Source organism: Aquarana catesbeiana, linkage group LG10 (genome assembly GCF_042186555.1).
Source record: "Aquarana catesbeiana isolate 2022-GZ linkage group LG10, ASM4218655v1, whole genome shotgun sequence".
Lineage (NCBI taxonomy): Eukaryota > Metazoa > Chordata > Amphibia > Anura > Ranidae > Aquarana > Aquarana catesbeiana.
In genome coordinates this window covers 37468089-37486179 of record NC_133333.1, presented here as the reverse complement: position 1 = coordinate 37486179, position 18091 = coordinate 37468089, and the positions used below count along the sequence as shown (strand labels likewise).

The window sequence follows — 18091 nt, the reverse complement described above, 5'->3', positions numbered from 1 at the left end:
TAAACCTAGATTAAACTCAGAGAAAGAGAGAGGGGAAAGAATTCCAGTTTAAACATAGTTAAAGTCCTAATGGGAAAATAGTCTAGGTGTGTGTAATGTTACCCCCCCCCCGTAGCAGCCCCTAAATAGATGCCAGGATCCCTTTTCCCAGTAGTTTCCTCACAGCCAGGCACACAATTTCGAACACTCTTCAAACTCATTAACCAGTCTAGGGGTATGCCTTCCTTGATGCTGTAATAAGAACGTGGATAGGTAGTGGGTAATGGTAGGAAACTCCAGTACTCTTAGTAACAATTTGAGGACACTGAACCTTCTCTTCAGGACTGTGAGCCAAGTCCTTATACAAGCTGTTGATAGACTGAGCTTTGTTGTAACACTTTGAGGAGAGTATTCTTCCTCCTTGGACATCCAAGCAAAGTCCTTTCACTAGAAATTAAATAGACTAAACTCTTCAGGACACAATGTCCCTTTTAAACCCACTGACTCTAGTACAAGAGGGATGGCAAGAGCACACAGTCTCTAGGATCTCTCACACTGACCTGTACTCACTAACCTACTTGGGAAAATTCTTTGCCTCCTTCCAATATCCTCCAGACACTTTCACCTCTTGGTACCAGACTAGATCCTCAGAAGACATCCCATCACTCAGCTTCAGCAACTCTCAGCAAAGTAGGCCTCCAGCTAGATCCACTGGGGCCTCAGTAACCCACAGGCACATGGCAGAATGGCCCAGGGAGCCAACAGCCTTCACTAGGCTGTGATCTCTTCATTAGGGAAAAAGAATAGGTTTCAGTCTCAGAGTATTTATTCAGACTCCCAGTCACCATCTGGGCAGCTCTCCCCAGGGTTTGGACAGGGGTGCATAAATATCCCTCTGCTGCTTAGACTCTTTTTGCCCACTAACTTCCAGAACATTTCAGGACAACCAAGGGGAAGCAGTCAATCCTGCAGCCACTGAAACAATGAACAGACCAGAACAATCAATTACAGCCACACTTATTACAGTGAGCCAGAACTAAATTTACCCAATCCTAGCACCTATCTAGGAGGGTGCAACTTGTCTTTAAGGGGGAACTTCAAGAAGTGAGTTGCAGCTTCTCAACTTCTCTCTGTAAAAAATGCAAGAAAAAAAAATGCAAATGCTGCAACATTACTTTCACAACCACTCATGCACTAGGACACAGAGATCTTCCACTCCCGACCTGCTCTTTTTTTAAATGACACTTTAGTGGTGTCTGTAGAGTTAAGGATAAATTGAATGCTTTGGTGTTGATTTACAAAAATTGGAGCAAAGCTACAAAGCTGATGGCCGACAAAATGGCTGCCTTTTGTACTTGCAGATTACAGGCGTGTGTTAATAAACTGTGCACCCCCCAAAATGCAACAGGATGCTGCATAGCTATCCATCCTTTTATACTATGATGATCCTTCTGCTGTAAGCCTGTGCATTCATTGTAACTGCTGCTGAAGTGTGACCTGTGTGCTCCACCTGGCATTGTTCTTCTCCTGCGCCTGTCAGGTTTTGCAGTCAAATCACCAGTCTGCCACCCTTGTGAAGGAAATGTTGCCTGCCAGACTGATGGGTGCCAATTGATGCAATATGATATGCTGGCCTGTGTACAGTGCACTGGTGCCCCCTTGTGGTGTAACTGGTGGAATATAAGGCTTACAATTTACAGTTAAGTTTTTCAATGCTTGTGCTTAGAGAACTGCAGCGCAAATACGGTAATGGTCACTATATAAAAATAATTGTTATCTCATTTAAAATTCACACAATTTGTGTGAATTTAATTCTCAGCAAGATTGTTTAGAACAGTAATTGCATTTGTCAGTTACTTAAAGGGTCAATCCATGCAAATCTGATGCCTTCTTCCTTTGGTGGATGCTCTAGAGCAGCCTTTCTCAATCTTTTCAACCCATAGGAACCCTTAAAATAATTTTCTCAGGTAAACCCTGCTAAAAAAATATTCATCAAGGATTGTTGGGAAAATTCCCTTAGCGTGGTGGTCAGTGAGAAGAATGCCCTTCATGCAGACAACTTAAAGGATCATTGGTGTCATGGGGCTGACACTGCCTAGTGGCATTGGACTCAGAACTGCATGGGCACTATCAAATGGGAGATCAATCATCCACAGCTCAAGGAACCCATAGCAACCTCTGGAGGAACTCTAGGGTTCCACCAAACCCGAATTGAGAATGCCTGCTCTATGGCCCGCAGGCCACATATAGCCTTCTACAAGGTTTTATCCAGCCAGATGTGCACAGACTAAGGATTCAGATCAGTTGGTCTCTACTGATGTGGATCCTAATGTAAGGGGGCCTAGATCTAAGGGGGTCCTGATGTAAAGGGGACCTGATAGGGATTCTGATTTGCTTTATTTTACTTAAATTATTTCCCTTTTGTTCTGAATCATATCATGCTGATTCCAAAAAAGATCCACGTAAAACGTATTTAATAATTTATTATTAAATTATTTATAAAACTCATATGTGTTCTGCCTGCAAATATTTGTAAATTATACAACGTGGCCCTCGTACTGGAAAATTTGGAGACCCCTGCTCTAGAGTTAACTTGATAACTTCTAATATTCCTTGGGAATTCTATTGAGTTCATTTGCTAGAGGCAATTAAGCTGTTCACTTTATAATAGAACTTGCACTTTACAAGGGAATGTTCCCTTGGCTTGCTGAATGTGGTGAAAATTCACTTTACAAAGAATACCCAATCATGTGCTAGGAAGATTTTAAAAAACAGTATTTTTGCAATTTGTATGCATGTGATTGGATGATGGGAGTCAGTAGAGCTTTGCCTTATTCACCAAACTAAGGGAAAATTGCCTGGCAATAAGCAATTTCCCCTTAAAGGTAATGGCCTATTTGCCTTTAGTAATTCAACCCCAGTGAATGAGATCTTATGATTTCCTGTGTCTGCCTTCTTTCCACTAAATCATAGCTTTTTTCATATGTAGGGTTTAATAGAACCTGGACTCCAGATCTCTGTGCTAACTTTTAACTCTAATTTTATTGAGAAAATACAATAATCTTCTGAAATCACTTATTTGCATTGCAAGAACTTGTGCAACCTCTTCCACTTAAAATTTGAAATCCAGACAGATATCAAAGACCAAAATTAAAGCACCTCTTTATTAATTATTACACCATTAAATGTGTTTTTTTAATGCCAGCAATGTAAGTACCGGAATTTGACTTGGCATTGGCTTTTGAAATCCACCCTACAGCAGAATATAGACTGGGAGAGGGAGAAACAGCACAAGGAGCCAATCTGTTGTGCTGTGGTGCTCATACACTAACAAGGGACATTCTGGTAGGGGGAGAAAACTGAGTGCAGAGAGATGAGCCCATCAGACTACTGCCTCTTCTTTCACTGACCAATCACAAGCTGGGGGAGGGACATGACTTGTAAGTGTTAAATAACAAACAGTGTAAGTACCTGAATTTGACTTGGTATCGGGCTTTGAGATCCACTGGACAGCAGAGTCTACACTGGGAGAGGAAGAAGCAGCGCAAGGAGCCAATCCGTTGAACTGTAGTTCTCATGTGCTAGCAAGGAACATGCTGATAGGAGGAGAAAACAGAATGACAGAAAGATGAGCCCATCAGTCTATTGTCTCTACTTTCACTGTCCAATCACAAGATGGGGGGGGGGCATGGCTTGTAAGTTTGAATTAACAAGCGATATAAGTACCAGAATTTACCTTAGTATTGGCCTTTGAGATCCACTGGACAGCAGCGTCTAGATTGGGTGAGGAAGACGCAGTACAAGGAGCCAATCTGTTGTACTCTCGCTCTCATGTGCTAACAAGGAACATGCTGATAGGAGGAAAAAACAGAATGACGGAGAGATGAGCTCATCGGTTTACTACAAGTGTGCTTCTAAAAAGTTCAGGCGCTGTATGGTGAACCAACATATGGCAGTCTGTTTAATAAATGTTAGCCCTCTGCAGGTAGAGGGGAACCAAAACACCGGGGATGGTGTTGTGCAAAAGAACAAACAACAAAAGGATTCCTCTTAATCCAGGGCTGGGGGGTGATGGCTACAAACCACTTGAGGCCTCAAAGAAGCCATAAAAATGTCTATGCCACGGTTTGTGTAAGAAGATTTATTGTAAAATCAAAATATTCCAAGAATGCAAAGGGTTAAAACATGGCTGACAGACAATCCATGTTAAACATCATACTTGCTTTATTTACAGATACCAACATGAACCACAGACAAGCTCAGTTCTTAATAGATGCCACAACTATTTTGTGTTCCAAGACAAGTTCTATCTTCAAATTAATGGCACCGCAATGGGAGCTAGTTTTGCTCCCTCTTACGCAAATGTTACAATGGGTTTTTGGGAAGAACGCTATATCTGGAGTCACAACCCCTATGCTAGGTACATTGTATTTTTTGGTCGCTACATTGACGACATTCTCCTCCTATGGAGTGGTAGCCAGGAAGATTTTGCAGCCTTTGTTAGACACTGTAACTGCAATGACCTAGGTCTAAAATTTACACATATGCTTGACCCTCTATCTTTGGTCTTTTTAGATCTTGAATTGTTTTATGAAGGAGGAGTGATTAAAACTAAAAATTCCTGTAAACCCACTAGTGGGAACTCCTATCTTCATTTTTCTAGCTGCCATCACCCTGCATGTAAGAATAACGTTCCCTTGGGGCAGTTCCAAAGGCTGCACAGGCACCGTTCTAGGACAGAGGATTATGTCTATCAGGGTGCTAAGCTGACCAGTAAATTCAAACAAAAAGGATATCCCGAGACACTCATCAGTTTACTGTCTCTCCCTTCGCTGTCCAATCACAACCTGGGGGAGAGACAAGACCTGTTATGCCGCGTACACACGGTCGGACTTTTCATCTACAAAAGTCTGACGGACGCCAACGGACCAAAGCTGGCTGATAATCCGATCGTGTGTGGGCTTCCCTGGACTTTCAGCTGACTTTTTCAGCCGCAAATCTGAGGGACTTTAGATTTGAAACATGCTTCAAATCTTTACGTCGTAACTACACCAGACCCAGAAATCCGCTCGTCTGTATGCTAGTCCGACGGACAAAAAGCCACGCTAGGGCAGCTATTGGCTACTGGCTATCAACTTCCTTATTTTAGTCCGGTGTACGTCATCACGTACGAATCCGTCGGTCTTTTGTGTGATCGTATGTAGGCAAGTCCGTTCGTTAGAAAGTCTGCCGCAAGTCCGCCAAAAGTCCGCCAAAAGTCAGTCGAAAGTCTGTCGAAAGTCTGTCGGACGGGCTGTCGGACTTTTGTAGCCGAAAAGTCCGACCGTATGTACGCGGCATTAGTCTTACTTAACTGCACCAAAGAAATTTCAGGGCTCCTGCCTTCCCAGACAGGACTGTGCTAAGTGCAGAGCTTCATAAATCTCAGAAATATACATTCTTCAGCAAGTAAATTACTTTCATGTATATATTTTATCTACATATTTAGTTGATTGCCTGGAGTTAAGCTTTTAGCAGAAAGAGTTTTGCTTTTTATCTGGATTTCTTGTAACTTTTTTATTCTTTTTATTTTACCAGAAGTGCTACATCATTGTAGACTTTTACAGTGGCCGCAAGGCCAGGAGTCGGAAAGTCTTACCGGGCCAGAGAGTTTATTTTAATGCTACTTAAAAGGAACAAGGGGCAGTATATTACAGTTCCGAGGCTGTTGCATGCTAATTCTTTTCACTGCTGCTTTCCTCTCAAGCTGTTTCAATTAATTGCTTTCTGGCAGATGGCCACTCTTCCTGGAAACTTTTAGACCATCTGGGTTGATGGTGCATCAATGTCCCTAAAAAAATATAGTAATTAAGATAGCGCAAGCAGGAAAGCGACTCACAGTAGGTCCACAGCGCAAGCATACAATGGAAGCAGGTGGTCTTAGCTGGCACAGCATGCCAGTAGTCTCTCGACAGCTGAAAACTTAACTCTCTGTAGAGAACTTCAGTTGCTGGCAAAAGGGATTTGGGCGTTTAATCTGAATCACGTTTCCAGAGATTGATTGCATAAAGCGAAAAGCCTATGTGGAAACATGTGGCCTATTGTGTAAGAATACCTCCCAATTTTCTGAGATGAGAAAGAGGGACGCCTTTTATCACAAAACGTGAAGGCAAAGGACACACCACTGCCGTGCACCCAATTCTGCCAACCATGAAGAATGCAAATGCAGAAAAGGATTAGTTAAGCCCTGACGTGCTGTTTTCAGCTTTTCAAAATAGCAAAACATTTTTTCTTAACCTCTTTACACCAGAGGAACCTTTGAAATAATTTTCAGGTTTCGGGGAACTCCTGCAAAAAACAATTCAGTGGGAAGAATGCTCCCTACAATGGTGGCTAGTGGGAAAAATGGCCCCCCTAAAGCCAATCATAGACTGTTCGAATCTCGGCTGGTTCAACAAGAACCAGCCGAGATTCAAACCATGTACAGGCAGACTGAATGTACCAAGATGATCGATCAATCAACTTGGGTACAACAAGCCTGCCAGATTTTGCATGCGAGTATAGCTACACTTACAGCTAGTATAGCTGCTAGCAATAATTACTGTCTTCTCCCAGCAGGGGTGGCTTTCCCCGCCCCCCATCGGGAAAACACAATGGCTCCACAGAAGAGATTTTCCTGTCAACACTGTCAGGTCACCTTGAGGCTAGGTGACAGATGCACACCGTTGGGATCAGGAGTGCACCGCAAGGCAGTGGACCCTATGGCTGACTGCTGTGGATGGGAGTCCGGGTGTAAGGAAGGCAGGGCCGCTGGAACACCAACACGGATCCCACCGGGGTTAGAGCGTAGGATTCCCTGGGGCTCGGAGTCTAAGAGCCAGCAGGTGTTCACCAGAGCCTCTAGTGGTGAGGATGGACTGGGCTGCAACTGGCTCCAGGTCGCGACCCCAGGGGTCCCACAGCTCACACCCACAGTAGGCAACAGGAGGATAGGGATAGTAAAGGAATAAGCCATGGTCAGGGCCACAAGCAGACAAGGACAACAGAGTACACGCCAAGGTTCAGGGTCACAGGCAAACAGGGATAGTCGGGGACACGCCAAAGGTCAGGGTCACGAGCAGACAGGAATAGTAGAGAACACGCCAAGGTCGGTAACAGAAACAAACGTAGAGCACACGGCAGGCAGGAACAGGAAGCCAAACACACAAAGTTTAATCAGCAGGGCTGGCCTGCAAAGCAGAGGTTAATATAGAGTTCTCTGATAGGAGCTGGGGTGGAGTCATGCTAGAGGAGAGTTAATAAAAGCAGTCAGGTGAGAGACAGCTGGTTTTTAGAGATGAACACATGGAGACAGGTAAGCTGACAGACAAGACTCTATTGCATAACCATGACAAACACTTTCTGTGTGTTGATGGGGGAATCGAGCAAATTTCGCTCCATGTATGGCCTGCTTTACAGTGGAGGTCAGACTGCGACCCTTACAGACAGCTAAAAATATAATTGGTGTTGTTGGCTGTACCTTGTTGTACCAGCCCTGGAACTATGAAGGCAACAAAAAATCATGTCAATCAGTTCAAGGAACCCCTAGCTAAGTGTAGGCAGGTGCAGTCTGCTTTCTCCACTGCAGGTGGTGCTTAACCACAGTGTCATTGCAGAGGGAGTGGGAACTCTATGGTTTCCTGGGTCACAGGGGCCAGCTATATGATTGGATGTTGGCACCCCATGTGACTCTGGTGGCCATCTTGGGTCAGGCAGAGTCTATTTAAGACACTGGCTCCCAGGCTTGGTGCGTGTTTCGCGTATGGCTAGAGTAGGGACAGGTCATCCGTCTGTCAGGGACAGTGATTAGCATCTGGGAGAGGTTCCAGTCAAGTAGGGAAAGTGCAGGGACACGCTATCTTTCTTGGAATCCTCCCCACTTGGGTCTGAATCGGCTGGGCCGCAGTTCGCCCCTCGAGAAAGACGCTGTCAGCACACTTAAATCTTCCAGTACATTTTGTTGCTGTTACTACCTGCGAGTGTTCCAGGTTGGGCAGCCTTCCTTGTTGTGTATTGCCAAACTTCATTTTCAATACAGCAGCTAACACCCTAGTTAAGAATGGCTGATTTAGATGCTTGATAAAATGTTTAGTGATGTATAACACTTTTGGTAATTAAATAGTACTTTTTCACAGGGGTCCATACATCCTGCCAAAAATCAGAAAGAAGGGACAGAGAGATTTGGTTTAAAAGGGCGACCGTCCCTCAAAATAAGGGAGAAATTGTATCTATGGTATAAGTATATATACTGTTTATAGGCACAGCTGTGATTTAGGAGAAACTATTGTAGTTTATATCACATAGGTAGCTATTGTTCCATGGAGACACATGGATGTATATGCACAAAAATCATTGGGCATGTTTTTTTTTTGGCAGCTCTAGACATAAACATGCATGTTCAGGTTCTTGTTCATGTATGTTTATTCCTGCAAGGTAGAAAGTAGGGGGCACAGCCAAAAACCTCTGCTTTCGGATTATATTGGGGGAAACAATAATGACCTGTAAAGGTTATTTAATCTAAGTAGTGATCTTTTCTCCACAAGATTGGTTTGCCCAGAGTGTATGCTGGCAACAGTACTTTAATGATGGTGACACCAGTACCCTAATGGGTTCTCCATAGGAAAATATGGAGCACCAGAGGGAGAACCAGGAAGTTCAGTTTATGGCCACACATTGACTATCATAGTAGCACTGGATATGGGGAGAAGTGGAATAGAGTGATATAGTTTTGGTGGGAATATCCTAACCCAGCAGGGTTAGGGTAATTGGTATCTTTTGCATATGTGCCATGTTTAGTAAAGCGAACAGGTGTAAAATTAAAATATTTAGTAAAGCAGCATAAAGACCTACAGAGATGTGCAAATACGGTAAGTGCCACATGTCATGGAGATGTATTGACTACTATATACATGACTGGCAGAAGATTCTTGAACTAATTATTAATTCAACTAAATGACATTTAGTTTGGTAAAGCACTGTGTGTACTAAACGATTGGCGTTTTTAAAAAATGAAATGCTGTTTTCATCTTGTTTTGCAAACTGTTGTTGCATCTCAGTACTAGTGATCTTCTCCAATCTGTTTACCACCAATTCCTATCTATATTCATGCACTATAGCCATGTCTGTGTGGCATTTCTGAGGGTAGGTTTCCTGAAACTAACAACAACGGACCATGCCGGAGTATTAAGTGTTCAATTGCCACTTGTAGCCTCCATCAGAAGCCCATATGACAGGGTGACACAAAAAGAACACAACTGGGAGATAGGGACAAAGTGTAACATGAAGTGCCTGTGAAAGATCACCAGGTATTATTTTAACAAAAGCTACAAATGTAAAAATATTAAAAAGGAGTTCTGAAATTGTATTAACATTTAAATTAGATTTTAGTGATTGAGTTACATAGTACTTTAAAGGCAATACAGTTGATACCAAAAGAAGACCTGTGATTTTTCAATACACTTAATACTGTAAAGGAAGAGTTTTTTTAATCCATTTTTTATTTATTGAATTTTTTTGCTGACACATATACCATGGAAAGAAATGTATTCAAAACAAACCACATCCAAAAGAAATGAGAAAAAAAAAGGAAAAACTAAATCTGATTTCCAAAAAAATACTAATTAAACATTAAAATATATCTCATCCCTCTGGTAAGGAAGAGTTCTTTCAGTTGTTGAGATGTATTGAAGAAAAAAAGGAAGAGGCCTTGTTTTAATTTTGTTTAATCTTCATCTTTTATATGCATAAGACAGTTCAAGAAGGTTGGGTTGAGGGAAAGGTAGGTGTAACTGCAATGCGTTGCCCCAAGAAGCATTTGTGAGAAGAGAGAGGGAAGACTAAAAGACTGGAGAAAATGTATTTCTTAAATGATCACAACATTTTTTTTCTCTTTGTTCCCTCAGAATCACCATACAGAGATGAGATCACACTTGCCATCCTTCAACTGCAAGAGAACAATCGCTTAGAGATACTAAAACGCAAGTGGTGGGAAGGCAGCAAGTGTCCCAAGGAGGAGGACCATCGAGCCAAAGGTCAGAGGTCTTAAGGGCTTTGTAGCCTCACGCTTCTATCCATTCAGAACCAAAGTATCAAACCTATCTATTCTATTTATCTTTTTCATGTTTCAATCTCATTGTACATTCTCCTTCTCGCTATCTCAGACTGGAATAGAGAAACCTCCTCTACTGGATCATCTGTCACCTCGTCTCATGCTGGTAACTCATAGCATTAGCCTGTTACTGCGCCAGCTAAACAACCTTGCTTCTCAACATCTCAACTCAGCTTTGGTTTCATGCTTCATTTGACCAACTCCAGTCTCTCTCCTCATGTCATCTCTCTCTGTCCTGCATCTTCTTCCTTGTACTTTTCTGTTACAGGTCTAATGATTTTATACTGAGCCCTGGTGTAAGTGTGCTGGAGTTTGACTGTTTAAAGACGTTTTAGAAACTATTTTATGATTTCATCATGAAAAACATGAGACATTAAGGCTGAACTCCAGGCAAACACCTAGAGGGATCCAGAAGCCATCCCAATCTTCTATACACACTGCTCATGCCTGGTGTTCCTGAAAAACACAGGGACTGTTATTCCTATTGCAGTGAAAGTTCCCTCATGATCTACAAACAGGAACCTCTGATGTCTTCTGTGCCCAGTGTCAGTGAGACAAGGTCATCTAACCTGCCCAAATATTTTACTGAGGGCTTTTTTTCTCAGAGAATAGGTGCAGGTACTCCCCACTTCCGAGTTACCCCTGGTCTCCGCCACTTACCCACTTCTGAGCAACGTACCTTGCTTCCACCACCTACCCACCTCCCAGTACCACCCTTTTTAGAGAGTACAGAACCAAGTATAATTTATAGTGCTAAGTAATTTGTTTGGAATGTATTAATGATAGAAATTAAAGCAGTAAAATAGATCCCATGTAGCCAACTACAGTAAACTACCCCCCCCCCCCACAACAAAATACTCCCCCAGAATTAGTAGACCTCTCCCTCAACAGTGGTTCCAACAACAATTGACCCCCCTCCAGCAACAATAGACCTCCCCAGAAACTATAGACCCCCCACCCAACAATAGATCTGCCGTTGCAACAATAGATCCCCCAGCAGCCAGAAACAATTGACACACCAACACCCCTCACCATTACATGCTTTTAATGCTGGTGGTGTCTGAACTAAGTTCCCTCCTGCTATTTTTTTTTTTGCTCTATAAACAAAAAAAGGCCGACAATTTTGAAAAAAAAACAATATTTCTTACTTTCTGCTATAAAACATACCCAATAAAAAAATGTAAAAAAACAAATTTCTTCTTCAGTTTAGGCCAAAATGTATTCTGCTACATATTTTTGGTAAAAAAATTCCAATAAGCGTATATTGATTGGTTTGCGCAACCGTTATAGCGTCTACAAAATAGGGGATATTTTTATGGCTTTTTTTTTTCTAATAGTAATGTAAGTAATTGATCAGCGATTTTTAGTGAGACTGCAACATTGCGGACAAATCGGACACCTAATTGACACTTTTACTGTACTAATGATACTGGCATGGAAGGGGTTAACACCAAGGGCGCTCAAAGGGTTAGGTGTGTCCCTAGGGGGTGCTTTTTAACTGTGTGGGGGATGGACTCACTGTATGAACAGAGAGATCCGATCAGAAAGATCTCTCTGTTCATACCTGACAAGACAGCCTGTCAGGTATGCACTTGTTTACATACATAGGCAGACCGCCGTCCTGTCTTTCTGGGGAGCGATCGCGGGTATCGTCTGCCAGCATCGTGTCTGCCGGACCCGCTGATTGGCTCCCCCTCTGGCCAATCAGCGCACATGCCCCCGCTGGCTATTGCACGAAACGATGTACGTCGTTTCATGAAATAGAGTCAACCTGCCACAGTATATGTACTGCAGCTGGTCGGCGAGTGGTTAAAGTGGTTGTAAACCTCAGACATGAAATATGAACAAAGCATATCCCTCTATAGTGTGTACTTGTCTCAATTAAGAGCACTAAGTGTCATTTCTGTCTGCTGCCTCATTCCTCTGTTATTAGCATGAGTCACTTCAAAGGCGTTTATCTGACACCAAGGGATAAAAGGTGACAAGGGAGGGAATTCCAGCTGATTGACAGTCTCAGCTCTGGTCCTGTGTGGAGGGGGGTGTCCCTTCCCTCCAATCAGCTCTCAGAGCTCTTCTCAGTGAGCTCTGCAGTGTGAGACTTCAGCTCTCCTCCCTCTTTTTTCCTGACTGTTCAGACGAGCCTTAAAAACTATGTACTCTTTGAACAGATGTAGAGAAGAGAAGACTGCAGATATAGAGGTACAACTTATGAAGGAGGATTTGTTTCATCTATGTGTATCACTTGAGGCCAGTCACTTCCCTGGGTATCCAACCACTTTAAGTCTTAGGCTGAATGTTCCTCTTCTGTAAGCCCTGAAGCATGAGGGTAATTCAAAACCTCCAAAACACATTGATATTTTTCATCATAATACAAATGAATCTTCATACACTGGATAGGCCCACTGCCTATTATTTGGTGCTTCATGTTTCGCCTCCATGTATGATTGCACCCAAGGTTCTTCAGATGTAACATATGAAGATTAAAGCAGAATGGGGCCCTGAGCTAGGTCGAAGTTTTGCCCCTCCCCCCCTTCATATCTAGGAGTTATATTGGTAAAGATTACTATACGGTAGATGCCATTGGCTCTGTCTATACTGGCAAAGCACCAAAATATACTGCTCTGTCAAAAAACCTGACAAAGCAGCCAGCGCAGCAGTGTAAAATGTGACAATAAAAGGGTAGAAAAATGTGCAGCGCTATAAACAAACTGATGTCGAGAATAATAATTATCGACAATATTGAGGATGAAAATGATCAGAAAATCAAACAAGTGGGAATATTGTCAGTGACAAAATAAATAGAAAATATAGTGACATATAATCAATATAAAAAATATGAAGATACTGAAAAATACAATGGTAAAATTCAATAGAAGTTAGTGTCCATATGTGATGATGAGGGACCATATAAGATCCAGTAAGTCCCAAAAGTGAGTGATCCAAGACAAGTGCGTGACAATCACTAAGATCTTGAGCGAACATCAGAGTGGATAGTCAGTAACATAGAGAATCCACCACCAGAAGTACCAGAAAGATTGGACTACAGGTATACACCTGATAAGCCAACCAAGCTTGGAAGGTAACCAGGAAGGCACCTATTCAATTCATAGGATGCAGCCTCCGGGTGGACGTTCGGAAGTGATGGATTCAGCAGGATAAACGCAGCTTGCTTCTTCTCCAGCTCTTCCTGTAGATTCTGCCTCTCCGCACGTAAGTTCATGGATGGGTCTTTGTCCCAAGGGTTTAACAGTCCTTGTTGGATCTGGTGAGGAGGAGTTGGTGAATACACTTGTCTTGAAGAGTTGTGAGTCTGCTGGAGGCTGCTAAAAAGATCTGGACTGTTAAACCCTTGGGTTATCATTGCCCTCTACAAACATCACCTAAAAGATGTCAATGTAGATTTCAGGAGTGGATTTCAAGGATGACTGTCCTGCAGGGGAGTAATGCTGCTAGACAATCATGGCTGCTACCCCTGCAAATTTCCCATATGCCTATGTCATTGAATGCATTTAGCTGGTACTGCTGCACCACAGACCGCGCCAAAGCCCGCGGGATGGTTTTTAGTCACGTGACTAGAATTTCTTCTGTAATCTATTTCTGACACTTGGTTTCCTTTAAAAACTTAACTCCAGCCAAATGTTTTTTATATTCGTTCAGAATGTGGAAGGGTTAGAACAACTGTCATGTTTCACCTCACTTCCTGTCTTGGAACAGAAACAGCAATGAAAATATGATCTAACCTTTCCTCATATGAAAGACAACAGCCATAAAAAATACCAGGATTAAGCTTTAAAGTGTATGTCAAATCAAGTTTTTGTGGTGAAGACACCTGGCAGTTTCCCCTTATATCCTGTCTCCTAGAGACACAAGAAGCTAAGGGAAAATTATCCAAAGTGTCACCAGAACAGGTGTCCACATTGTAAAATTTCCCCTTACACTCTATTCTAGAGAGAACTCTTGGAAATTTTGGTTTTCCAGTCACTTTCTGTTGCGGTGACAATGGTCACCAGGACAAGTAGAGAGGATGAATTTACCTGGTAAGGAGATAGATAGATAGATAGATAGATAGATAGATAGATAGATAGATAGATAGATAGATAGATAGATAGATAGATACCATACTGGTGACCCCACAATAGAGATAAAACTTTTCTGCGAAAGGGAGTTTAATAAGACACGTGGCCACTCAATAAAATTAGAAGAAAAGAGGTTTAACCTTAAACTGCGTAGAGGGTTCTTCACTGTAAGAGCAGGAAGGATGTGGAACTCCCTTCCACAGGAGGTGGTCTCAGTGGGGGGCATCTATAGTTTCAAAAAACTATTAGATAAACACCTGAACGACCACAACATACAGGGATATACAATGTAATACTGACATATAATCACACACATAGGTTGGACTTGTGTCTTTTTTTTCAACCTCACCTACTATGTCACTATGTGACTATGATAGATAGATAGATAGATAGATAGATAGATAGATAGATAGATAGATAGATAGATAGATAGACAGACAGACAGACAGACAGACAGACAGACAGACAGACAGACAGACAGACAGACAGACAGACAGACAGATAGATAGATAGATAGATAGATAGATAGATAGATAGATAGATAGATAGATAGATAGATAGATAGATAGATAGATAGATAGATAGATAGACTGACTATAACTTCTTGTAAAAACTAGACAAAGGAATGTTGCAGAGATTGCCTCAAAACTACACAAACATGCACAATCAGAGGACCATTATGAGAAGATTGGAACAATGGGCCATAATCTAACAATCAAAACCAAATTCAATGGCAATCAGGTTGTAGTGGATGGTCATAGGAATGTTGTAACGAGTTGCAGAAATTTCCAGTCACATTGCTGAAAATCATGTTGTAGTTGCTTGGGTAGTTTGGGATTTATTACAGCTATTTCTATGCTTTGGTCAGACAGTGACCTGAAGAACACCCTTTCATTTATTCTGTGTTTGTATTTACAGGGCTGGGGATGGAGAACATCGGAGGTATCTTTGTGGTTTTGATCTGCGGTCTAATCATTGCCGTATTTGTTGCAATTATGGAGTTTGTCTGGTCAACGAGACGTTCAGTGGACAACGAGGAGGTGAGGAGGCTTAGTGACAAAATGGAAAAAGTACAGTACATCGCAATCAAGTGTTTCTCCACTTCACAGCTCAGAACTGTCCCTGGTTGCAATGCTAATGCTTGCTTTTCAATGATTTCTCAGTCCCTGACCTGGAACAAGTATAAAGATAAGGACGCCTGACACTTTTCTGACAATAATTTACAGCATGCTTAAACCAGGTCTGTGACTCAAAGGTATCGAAGCCAGACACAACCAGGCAACTAGCATTTTCAAAAGAGGCCAGCAATGGTAGCCCTTATATTTTTCTCATAACAAAGTCACTTTAAAGTGCACTGTGCCCAGACTATGGGCATTAAACTATTTGCAAGGTCTTTACAAACAGTAAAAGAGCTTTAAAACAAGCCATCTCTTAAAGGCTGCTCTAAAGGTTTCAATCTGTTTCTGACAGCTTAGAAATTTCTACTATGTGTTTACATTAAAGGACTGACTGCCAAGATTCTGTTGTAATAGAAGAATAGCTAAGGTTTCTGTGAACTTTGAAAACAAATTTCACCCCAAGAAGATAAAAAAATATATTAAAAGATACAGAAACAAATGTGGGCTTGTTTTAAATTGCTTTTACTGATCCACCGAATAAAATACTTTAGTATGCAATCATCCGGGTGCAAGTTCACTTTAACAAGTAAAATTACTGCTAATGTGCCTCTCCTCCCCCTCCTCTACCATGTTTGAAAGGGTTTTGTTGGGGAGGGGGCTGTTTGTACCATTTTCTGATAGGTCCGCCCCCCTCCCCTCCCGCTGCACTGTTAGATTGGTCCCGCAGCCTCCTGGGACATGTGACGTGTCCCAGTAGGCTGTGTGGCTGATCCAACAGTGCGATCTCACGCATGTGCCGTGGTGAGCCAGCTGTGAAACAGCAGGAAGTCAAAGCTGGCTCCCACAGCCAAGATGGTGGCGCCGGGGGTCTGAAGATTAGCAAATAACCCAAGTGAAGACAGCGCTGGACTTCTGGGCTGGTGAGAGTCTGTTTATTAAAAGTCAGGGAGAAGAGTGCTTCCTTACATTTGTGGTCAATGGGAAGAATAATCCACTTACAGACAGATAAAGTACATCAGTGCTCAAAGAACACCTAGCAACCTCTGGAGGAACCCTAGGTTCTCACAGAACCTTGGCTAAGAAAAGCTACTCTCGGGGTTCACAGCTTCTCCCACATTTCCATAAGGAAGATTTAGAACAATAAAGTGTGACCTGGTGTACACCTTGGGACTTTAAATGAGGTGTGACACTGGTATTAATTAAATTAAAAACAACAGATTTATTGGTTCACACAAGATCTACAGTAGCCTCAAACAGTAGCCTCAAAAATTATATGAACAGATTTGTAATGTTGTACACATAATATTGCAGTAAATTACAATTTTCCATGATAAAGGTCCAAGGTAAGTACAAGAATGCATCCTAGTGACCCACGGACACCCCTAGGACACGCGTTGGGTCACTAGGATGTATTCTTGTACTTATCTTGGAGCTTTATCATGGAAAATCGTATTTTACTGCAATATTATGTGTACAACATTATGAATCTGTTCATATAATTGACATCAGTTTGAGGCTACTGTAGATCTTGTGTGAACCAATAAATCTGTTGTTTTTTATTTAAAGTCCCACGGGCAAACATTTTTATATTTGTATGTTCCATAAGGAAGATGTCCTCCTTCTCCCAGGCTGATTCCTCAATAATTTATTAGGAATTTTTATGGCGAATCCTCTAGAGGGAATTTGTTTTTGGAATTCTATAGCAGTTGGGCAGAACTGAGCACCCTGAAGGAAATATATCACCTTAAACTCACAAAAGAAAATCTTTCCATAATATTGAGAAAAATGGACTCAACAATGATCTATGTGGCTCCAAGCGCCTACAACTCCTTGAACTTTTTGGTACCGTCAGGTGCCCACCCAGGAGGGCATCCCCACTTGACAGACTTATGCCCTGTACACATGATAGGATTTTCCGACAACAAAATCCATGTTTTTTTTCCGATGGATGCTGACTCAAACTTGTCTTGCATACACACGGTCACACAAAGTTGGTTGGAAATTCTGAACGTCAAGAACGCGGTGACATACAACACGTACGACGAGCCGAGAAAAATGAAGTTCAATAGCCAGTGCTGCTCTTCTGCTTGATTCCGGGCATGCGTGGAACTTTGTGCGTCGGATTTTGTTGTCGGAAAATTTGAGAACCAGCTCTCAAATTTTGTGTGACGGAAATTCCGATGTAAAATGTCCGATGGAGCCTACACACGGTCGGAATTTCCGACAACAAGCTCCCATCGAACATTTTCCGTCAGAAAATCCTATTGTGTGTACGGGGCATAACTGCCGATAACTATACACTGATTATGTCACCAATGCTAAAAATACTTTAATCCAGTGGCAAAGGTTCACAACATGTCATTCCGCCTGTCCTCCTCCTGTTCCAACATGTCTTGCTCAAAGAGAGTCTGATCATGGAAGCACCAGGGTTGATTTACTAAAACTGGAGAGTGCAAAATCTGGCGCAGCTCGCATGGTAGCCAATTATCTTCTAACTTCAGTTTGTTCAATTACCATTTGCCGACTGGCTCACGCCGATGTACGGTGGCAAAGTGGTTCATTCCCGCGAATTGCCGTATGGGTATGTCTGTACCTTTAAGGGTGACAGCAAGCGCGCGCTGCACGGCGGGGAGACCGATGCACGTGGCCAGCGTGCGTGATCGCCTGCCGGCCACACGCGATCCCGTGCACGAGAGCAGGAACAGGGATTCATGTGAGTAAACACACAGATGCTTGTTCTGTCAGGGGAGAAAAAAATGCCATAAAAATGCCATACATTTTTCCCATAGTTT

The 18091-nt window shown here is 42.3% G+C and overlaps 1 protein-coding gene across 2 annotated transcripts in view; it reads left to right on the top strand.

Moving 5' to 3' along the window:
• The window catches only part of GRIK5 (glutamate ionotropic receptor kainate type subunit 5), a 591069-nt gene that overhangs the window by 555882 nt on the left and 17096 nt on the right, over positions 1–18091 (top strand). For both annotated transcript variants that reach the window (XM_073602012.1, XM_073602011.1), the window contains exons 18-19: positions 9900–10028; positions 15100–15221. In XM_073602012.1, the coding sequence (XP_073458113.1) occupies positions 9900–10028; positions 15100–15221 (251 nt within the window). The remainder of the gene's footprint in view (positions 1–9899; positions 10029–15099; positions 15222–18091) is intronic.